Source organism: Lathyrus oleraceus, chromosome 6 (genome assembly GCF_024323335.1).
Source record: "Lathyrus oleraceus cultivar Zhongwan6 chromosome 6, CAAS_Psat_ZW6_1.0, whole genome shotgun sequence".
In the NCBI taxonomy this organism is placed as follows: Eukaryota; Viridiplantae; Streptophyta; class Magnoliopsida; order Fabales; family Fabaceae; genus Lathyrus; species Lathyrus oleraceus.
The window spans coordinates 285,689,719-285,699,020 of record NC_066584.1 but is presented as its reverse complement, the minus strand read 5'-3'; the positions used below and the strand labels follow the sequence as shown (position 1 = coordinate 285,699,020).

General features: G+C 33.4%; 1 protein-coding gene across 1 annotated transcript; it reads left to right on the top strand.

The window, feature by feature from the left end:
* Positions 1–780: 780 nt before the first annotated feature.
* LOC127091445 (pre-mRNA-processing factor 19 homolog 2) lies at positions 781–8,958 on the top strand. The gene is made up of 18 exons (XM_051030084.1): positions 781–955; positions 1,072–1,157; positions 1,433–1,504; positions 1,657–1,719; positions 1,938–2,024; positions 3,796–3,943; positions 4,161–4,282; positions 4,591–4,707; positions 4,823–4,918; positions 4,996–5,055; positions 5,783–5,857; positions 7,103–7,207; positions 7,444–7,554; positions 7,633–7,710; positions 7,787–7,883; positions 7,982–8,033; positions 8,266–8,336; positions 8,444–8,958. Exons 1-18 carry the CDS (start codon positions 943–945, stop codon positions 8,557–8,559), a joined length of 1,569 nt encoding a protein of 522 aa, XP_050886041.1. The 5' UTR covers positions 781–942; the 3' UTR covers positions 8,560–8,958.
* Positions 8,959–9,302: the final 344 nt, after the last annotated feature.

Genomic DNA, 9,302 nt, shown 5'->3' with positions numbered 1-9,302 from the left:
GCTTGCATTGGCCTCATGAGGAGGCGCCAATGCTCTTGGTGCCTTAGTGCAATTTGTAGTGTGGAGCATCACATGCAGACGCCATAGGGATTGACGCCCACACTACAAATTACATTAAGGCGTCAGGAGCATTGACGCCTCCTCATGAGGGCCAATGCATGCGCCAATATCATTGGCGCCTCCTCTTCATGGTTAGGGGATGCGCCAATTCATCTGACGCATTCTCTTATAAAATTGATTATTTTGGTACTTTTTTGAATTATTGGTTATTTTTAAAAAAAACTGATTATTTAAAAAAAATTTCAGAATAAAATTCATCAAATAATGTCTAATAAAAATTTATTAAAATACAATAACATTTAATAATATAAAGAATTTTACAAAACACGTCATTTTTATAAAATTCATAAGTTAAAAATGATACAAAAGCAAATAAACTTCATAGAATCTTAAATGTCACAATATTAAATTGGGTCAACAAATTTATAAATTAAAATTCAATATCAGAATCAAATCTATGCAAATTATCATAAATTAAATTGATATACATATAAATAAATAAATTTAAATAATTAATAGATTAATTTAGTTTAAATAGACGAGTTCACAAGTCGACTCTCGCACATGAACATCCTACATGAATTTCAAAACTTTAGTAAACAAATAAAAAAAAAATCAAATTCTACTATTATTTATTTATGATGATTTTTTAAATTCTAGTAGAAGTTAAATGAAATAAATGATTAGATAAAAAAGAAAGCTGGACCGGGTAACTGGGCCGGGCTATTTTCCGTAATAAAACAAGTACCAAATCTGAACGATTATTAGCATTTGTTTTAATTTTGGTTTTACTTCGCCTTCGTGTTTCTCTCTTTACTACTTCATATCCCTTTCTGTTCCCTTCTCCAAAACCCAAAACCCTAGTTTCCACTTCCCCACACCATGAACTGCTCCAGTTAATCTCTTCTTCCTCCGTTTCTTCACCACATGATTGATTCTCTTCTTTAATCTCTTCTCTAGTTTGTTTTCGAATTTCAGCTTTTTTTGATCTGTGATTTGTTTTTTCTGCAGTTTCGGGCGAGGTTCCGGAAGAGCCCGTGGTGTCCAAAAGCTCCGGTCTTCTGTTCGAGAAGAGATTAATCGAGAGACACATACAGGTAAATGTTCTTTCTCTTCGAAATTTAACTTTTGCAGTTCAATTTATGAATAATAGTGTAAGGTAGAGGGGTAGTTTGGGAATATGGTTTAGAGAGAATCCATTTTGTGCAGCATTTTTAAATTTAAATTTATGCAAAGGTTTTTGCTATGCGATAAGTGTTTCAGCCACTTTTAATGCAATTATTTTTCATGTTGAAGTTTTTCAGGCTTGTCATATGTTATTACTAATCTGATTTTTCTACCTCATATACAATTTTGTTGAATAATTGAGTAGGATTTTGGGAAGTGTCCAGTTACCGGAGAGCCGCTTACTCTGGACGACATTGTATCTATCAATACAGGCAAGGTACGGTGGTAATGATACAGTTGTTTGGTTTATATATTGAGTGTGTAGTTTATAAGTGGTTTAAGCTGGTCATGTTTGTTGCGGTTCTTTTCTTTTGTTTTCAAATGCTTACTTGTGGTTTTTTAATTAAATCAAGATAATTTATGTTGCAGATAGTGAAGCCCAGACCAGTGCAAGCTGCTAGCATCCCTGGCATGCTCGGAATGTTCCAAAATGTATAGAACTGACGATGTGAAGTATTAGATTTTTTATATATTATATGATGACTTTGTTTTAAACTTTATAATGTAGAAAATTTAAAATTTATTTTATGCATTTTGTTTTAGACTTTAGTGGTGGTTTCTAATAATATGTCTTGATAAATAATTAGAAGAAATGCTTAGAAAATTGTATTCTTTACTCATTATGAATAAATGTTTTTCCTCATTTTTAGGAATGGGATGGGTTGATGCTATCTAACTTCGCATTGGAGCAACAATTGCATACAGCAAGGCAAGAGCTAAGTCATGCTCTATATCAGGTAAGAGTAACAGAATTATTGACTGAATGAATTGTTGTCTTCTACAGATCTGCCAGTTGGTGGGATTGTGGAAGTTTGCAGCCTAGAAGTGGGTTATCTTAATATTTCATATTCTATTTTATAACATTTGGAGATTCCATTGATTTCTCATTGATTAGTCAGTGTAGGTTTTCCATTGTTTTGAATTTCATTATTAAATCAATATGAAAATTTTCTTGAGTTCCTATCACACAACTGGATAATGTATGGGTCATAAAGTTTGTATTTATGTTTCTAATCTCCAAAACTTTATGGTCTATATCTCTTAGCTTTTTAGGTATTCATTATGCAATAAAATTTTCCAATTGGGGTTCATTTTCTGTTCTTTCAGACAGTGATAGTGAAAGTGTTTATATGGAAGTGTTAACTTTTAGTATCTCATAGAATTTCTTGTCAAAATTAATTTTTAGCTGTTGTAATTTCTATTAAAACTGGGAAATGATAAATCTTGATTTATAACCAAACTACCAAATTAATTTACCCTCCCTACCAGGGAGGATGTGTTGGGGGTTTGGAATGCATCTCACCCATTCTGTAAGTAATCAGAGGGTAAAAGGGAAAAGAGAAGGGATTCTATTCTCATTGAGGGAAGATAACAACCAACCAAAGGGAAGTAAATATAGGCTTATTTACACATTACAGCTAAGCAAGGTTGAAGTAGGACAGTTGTACCAAAAAAAGGTTGAAGTAGGACAGTATTTGAATGGCAAGGAATTTTTATAGGACGAGAAAGGTTAGCGACAAAGGAAAGGAGGAAGGTGGAGTGGGAAGATTCAGAAGTACACGTTAATGAAGGGAAATTATGTTAATAAGAGAAAGGGCTGGTTCTGGTTGTAGGACTGGTTCTGGTTGTAGGGCTGTAGCGGGAAAAGAACAATTTGAAATGTTTAATGAAAAAAATATTATTGGGTAGATGCGATTTGAAGTTCAGTGTGTCGGTCGGGGAAATTAAAGAAGTAAATGAAACTATGTTTAAAACTAAATTGAGATTAATATTAATTGCTAACAATTAATAGTTTATTATATATATAATATAAAATTAAATCAAATGTATTGCTCAATTTTAATTTTTTGACAATAGTGTATTGCACAATTCTAAAAAAGGGAAATTATGTCAATACGTGTAAGGGCTGGTTCTGGTTGTAGGGATGTAGTGGGAAGAGAACAATTTAAAATGTATAATGAAAAAGTTATTATTGGGTAGATGTGATTTGAAGTTCAGTGTGTCGAAGAAGTTAAAAAAGTAAGAAATGAAAGTATGCTTAACTAAGTAGTGATTAACATTTCTTGCTAATAATTAGTTGTTCATTATAATATAAAATTAAATCAATTGTATTGCTCAATTTTAACTTTTTCACAATAGTGTACCTTTTAATATCGCAACCCATACTGGCAATCAAAATAAAGTATTAATTATATATATCACAGTACTACTTAACTTCTAACGTACTGGGTACCCTGAAGCTGTACTCTACTTAAGAGTACCACATATTTGGTAACTACGCTGTTTAACAAGTGAACCAAATTGTCAGATGATTTCTACTTTAGCTTTTTTCAGTTTTTGTTTGATTTATTCTGCATTAATACTAATTATTTTCTCTTTAACTGTTATGCCCTTCATATGGTTACTTGATATGATCTTGTGCGTGATATTGATCTCAAATTTTCCCAACTTGTTCTTTTGCTATATTTCCACCGCCAGAGTGGTTATTTATTTTGTTCTAATGTGTAGCACGATGCTGCTTGCCGCGTGATTGCAAGAATTACAAAAGAAAGAGACGAAGCTAGGTCTATACTTGCACAGGCAGAACAGCAGTTCCCTATTTCTACACCAAATGCTGTGACAGCGAATGCCCCAGTTCATAGCAATGGGAAAAGAGGTTTTACATCTTATTATCTTTTTAATTTTCTTATTTTCTTCATTATGGTTTTTGCAAAGATAGCAGGTAGCAAATAAAAAAAAACTTTGTACCCTGTTAACATTAGAGTAGAAGGTGTTCAACAATTAGAATTTTGCGCCTAAATTTTTACGAGTTTCCCCTATTTGCTGTTAATTAGTGGATTTTGCTATTTTGATTTTTCATTTTTATGTTTTAGCTGCTGATGATGAGGAACTGGCACCTAATGCAAAGAAATTACATCCTGGGATATCTTCTAGCATAATTACTGAGCTAACAGACTGCAATGCTGCTCTTTCACAGCAGAGGAAAAAGAGACAGGTATTGATTATAATATAGAAGTGCATCCATTTTTTCAATGCTGGTATTTTCCTAGTTGTACCGTCTAATTTTTAATTTTTGAACACAGTTTTGCTAAGAGCCTTTGAATAATTTGAAATTATTTATTACAGTTTATTATTGGCATCTACGTTTTACAATATTATGTTTTCCTTTTTACTTGTTTTGGCTTATTCCATGAAATTGTAACAGTTTACTTTTGTCCCATACTTGGAATATTCTTTACTGCGACAGATTGTGAATTTGGATTTTTGTCACTTGTTTGTGGCATGTTCTATGGTTTATTTCAGATTCCTGCGACTTTGGCTCCTGTTGATGCTCTAGAGACATATACCCAGATATCTAGTCACCCCTTTCACAAAACTAACAAACAAGGCATTATATCTCTTGATATCCTTCATTCTAAGGTATTACATTTAATCTCTATAAATTGGATTTAGATATATTTGAAATGGAAACGTTTTGATTATTTAGAAAACTAACGAGCATTGACAGAGAATAAACCCATTTTTTGTTTGACAGGACTTAATTGCAACTGGAGGTATTGATTCAAATGCTGTTATTTTTGACCGTCCATCAGGACAAATATTAGCTACACTCAGCGGCCACTCTAAAAAGGTCTTGTTTTATTAGGAATTTTGCTGGGTTTATCTATTCCTCAAAATTTATTAGCTAAATATGGGTGCTTTTGGCAGGTTACCAGCGTGAAGTTTGTAGGTCAAGGAGAATCTGTAATAACTGGTTCAGCAGATAAGGTAAATTGCTATCTTTTCTAATTCTAGAGTAGTCTAGTTTCACAGATTGTAAATTGGAAAACTATTTTATCTGACCATCCTCTGTCAGCTAAGAGCATACTCCATAGTCCATAGAGCACGACACAGCAGTCCATCTATTCATTCCTTGTTTTCTTCATATACATAACCAATTGGGTTTTGCACTTAGCTAATTCAAACCCTTAAGTTTACGTAAACTATGAACCCCAAGTTCACATTTAACATTTTTCAATCTCTTGCAATTTATGCTTGTATTTTGTTCCCAATGGACATGTCTTTTGCATCAGTTTTCATTTGACCATCTTACATGGCGAATTTGACTTGCAAATATGAATTCAGAAACATCCAGAATGCTAAAAAGCTGTAGTTTTGTGTTAAGTGCAAATTCTGATAATTGTGGTGGTAACTAGCCATTTTGATCAATGATCTTTTGCCGGTATTTTTGTTGAACTTGTCAAGGCCTTTTTGAGATACATCATACTTGTCTGGTTAAGCACAAAGTTATATCAAGTGCATAGCTTCCATACACCACTCTGGTCTTAAATACGAGGGGAAAAAATTCCCGTTTAATTGTTTCAAATATAAACAAATACTTCCTCACTCTCATTATATAGCATTGTTTAAAGTTATGTAAGCTTCTTAAGAAACAGACTGTATCTATTTTCGATTTGCATTCTCCATGTCAATGATAATTTTTTTCCCACTGCAGACAGTTCGTTTGTGGCAAGGGTCAGATGATGGTAACTATAACTGCAGACAGATCTTAAGGGATCATTCGGATGAGGTCAGCAAATCTAACCATATTGCTTTCCCTGAATTTTTGAGCTTTCTTTCTCTTTTACCATCATCAGTTTTTGTCTCTAGGTTGTTTCATAATCTAACATTGAGCGATTTTTCTTTTGCTTCCATTTAATTTGAAAAAGTTCCAATATTTTTTGAGTAGTGAAATCAAGACAGACCTATGTTGTGCTTAGTTACTTGTTTGTTCATTCGACTAATCTCATGTATTTTTTTATTTGCATTATTTGATTCTTTTAAGAATTCAATCTCTGTTTTTCTTCACCTTTATACTTAGTCTATTGGTTGCTGATAATTTTGCTAGCTTGGCATTAATTATAAATCTTTGGCTGATGTGCTTGTGTGATAATGGTTTTAATGTACTTGGGGTGGCAAGTAGGACTTTGTTATGATGAGGTGAGATTTATTTAGGTGAAAGTGAAACAATAATCCTGTTTGATGGTATTGGTATGCCTTTTAAAAAGATACCACACAATTATCAAACTTGTAATCCTGGGCAAAGAGCCAACAAGAAAATAACTTGGTGTAGAGAGGAGAATATTATGTCTATTGAGGCATGTAGTTAATCCCACCTAGTGGAATACAGCTTATATGTTATTTTGGTGGTATTGGTTGATATAGATTCTTTTGTAAAATAATAAATGTTATGGAGATAATAAAGCTAATACTTAAGGAGAATGAAAGATCACAGAAGTTCTTCAAATATAGAACCTAAAGAAGCAAAAAGAAGCAGTCTTCAAAAAGGCAAAATTTCACTTCCCCAGGTTCCCAGAACCATTAACCTCCCACTTCATCATCAACAATATGATAATAGGATTAATCAGTTGCCTACTCTAGCTCCACAATTAACTATTACAAGTCCTTGAAACTTCATAAGTATTTGGAGATATCGGCTTAGTCATACTCAGTCATCTTCCCATGTTGAGTGAGTTGTACCACACATTAACAGTCATAAGTTATGTTATGGGAAAGCTATTCCTCATAGCCTGCCTATACCAGGGAAGTCATATTGTCTGGGCCAGGGAAGTCAGAATGTCTGAGCCAGGGAAGTCATAAATTCATTAACTGTGAAATTTCTGTTATAAGTGCATTTGTGATTGCTGTTCTTGAGTATCTGAGTGTGTTACTTCTTTCAAATCTAAGGCTCTATGCTCCATTGATTCCTGTCAGTTTGGCTGCTCTCATATACATACGTTCTGTTGTGACTTAAGAATAATATGCCTTCTTTCAGGTCAAAGCCGTCACCGTCCATGCCACCAATAATTACTTTGTGACTGCATCACTTGACGGCACATGGTGCTTTTATGAACTGTCTTCAGGCACTTGTTTGACTCAGGTCTGTTTTTTTCACCCTGTATTGTTACTGGTTAAGAGGAAGAACACTTCATGCTTCCAAACCTTTTTTTGTGTTGAGATGTGCCTAAGGGCTGTGGAATAGTTTTGTAGTGATGTCTAGAGAAATTGGGATTTTTTGATAAATTATCTTCTGAAAGTAACAGGTTTTAACCTTCAATGAGTACATTCTTTCCTGCCTAAGTTCTGAATCGACAATAAATGATTTGGGATTCATAGGTTTCGGACTCGTCTCAAGGCTACACATCTGCAGCTTTTCATCCTGATGGTCTTATTCTTGGAACAGGCACTACAGATTCTCTTGTTAAGATCTGGGATGTAAAAAGTCAGGTATGCAATATATTTTTACTTTATTTAGAGTTTAATTTCAATATTATTTTTGTTCTCATATTATATTATTGGTTGCAGGCAAATGTTGCCAAGTTTGATGGACATGTGGGGGATGTAACTGCAATATCATTTTCTGAGAATGGATACTACCTTGCGGTACGTGAGAAAGTGTAACAAGTATAAGCAGAAGATCATTAATACAGTACTCTTATTATACTCTTAAATTTAACAGACTGCAGCTAAGGATGGTGTAAAGCTTTGGGATCTACGTAAATTGAAAAACTTCAGGAATTTTGCTCCATATGATGCAGACACTCCAACAAACTCTGGTATTCATTTTCACCTTTTGTGGATGGCTCTACTGTACACATGTTAAAAACTTGTACCTATTTCATACAGTTTTCATCTAATTCTCTTTATCTTGCAGTGGAGTTTGACCACAGTGGGTCCTACCTTGCAGTTGCAGGCTCTGATGTAAGGTGAGGAATAATGTCTAGTGAAGAAGGGTTATTTGAAAAGCATATTTGAGCTTATCTTATTAACACATAGTTTTCAAGTATTTATCTTGAGTTTAACTGTAACAAGATAGTTTATAGAAATAGTTTTGGCATTAGCATTTCCTTGAACTAGAGTGATTGGGGATATATACCCAAATACCCATTTCTTTAGCCTTTCCTTGAACTGATTTATTGTCCCTGTTAATTTATGCAGGATATACCAAGTGGCAAATGTGAAATCTGAATGGAGCTTGATCAAAACTTTTCCTGATTTATCTGGAACAGGTGCAGTCTTGATTTCCCCCCACTTTATTATTATCACTGTACAGTACACTTCTAGGATTTCATGTTTGTACAGTTACTAAAATGCAACTTGAACCATTTATTTCCAGGGACATCCACATGTGTAAAATTTGGTCCAGATTCGAAATACTTGGCAGTTGCATCAATGGACCGTAATCTTAGAATATTTGGCCAACCTGATGAAGGTATTCCCGCAGAATCATAAAACACATCAGTTGCATAGTGTTGGCTCTGGAGTGACAGTTGCTGCCTGCTATTAATGCTTGATCTAATATCATTGGTTGGAAAAGTAAATGAAAGTTTTGGTTAATTTGATTATTCAGTTTTGGTCCTCCACATACCATGTATGTGGGAAAGGAGCCAATATACTCGAGGCTTTCTGCAGCAACATTCATATGCCTTTGTTCTTTGTCTACTGATCTAAAAGACAAGCTTGTAATATTTAAGATGTCATGAAAAATATGAAGCCTGTGTTGTCCTAGGATAATTTGTAACGTGAGATTACTTACTAGTGAGATAATTGTAATCTGATGGCCATTGCTACCTAAAATCTACATGGATGTTACTTGTTAGACATTAATAACTTATTTTTTCTTCGATAAAAGGCTTACTAACTTCTAGTGCACAAATAATAATGAATCGGAGTAATCACTCGCGTTCAACTGGCTTTAAAACCAGTTATTAGAAACTCACTTCAGAAACGTTTAGTGATTATTGATTCGTTTTTCAAGTCATTTGTAGTGATTCTTTTTTTTTTAATATACAGAATATAGGTAAAAGTATATACAATTATATTATTGTCTGTTATATTTTACACTTGTATTTTGCACACTATTATAGATTCTAGTTTGAGTACTTTTCACAATACATCACAGTTAGTTTGTTTATAAATTTTGGATTTTAATTGGACTTGAATTAAACCATTATGTTGTTTTAAAATTTAATTAT

What these genes read in the sequence shown, in the direction of transcription:
- LOC127091445 (XM_051030084.1), top strand. An exon ending in TATCTATCAATACAGGCAAG is followed by an intron (nt 1,505 to 1,656) that starts GTACGGTGGTAA and finishes TTTATGTTGCAG; the next exon opens with ATAGTGAAGCCCAGACCAGT. An exon ending in TGCTCGGAATGTTCCAAAAT is followed by an intron (nt 1,720 to 1,937) that starts GTATAGAACTGA and finishes CCTCATTTTTAG; the next exon opens with GAATGGGATGGGTTGATGCT.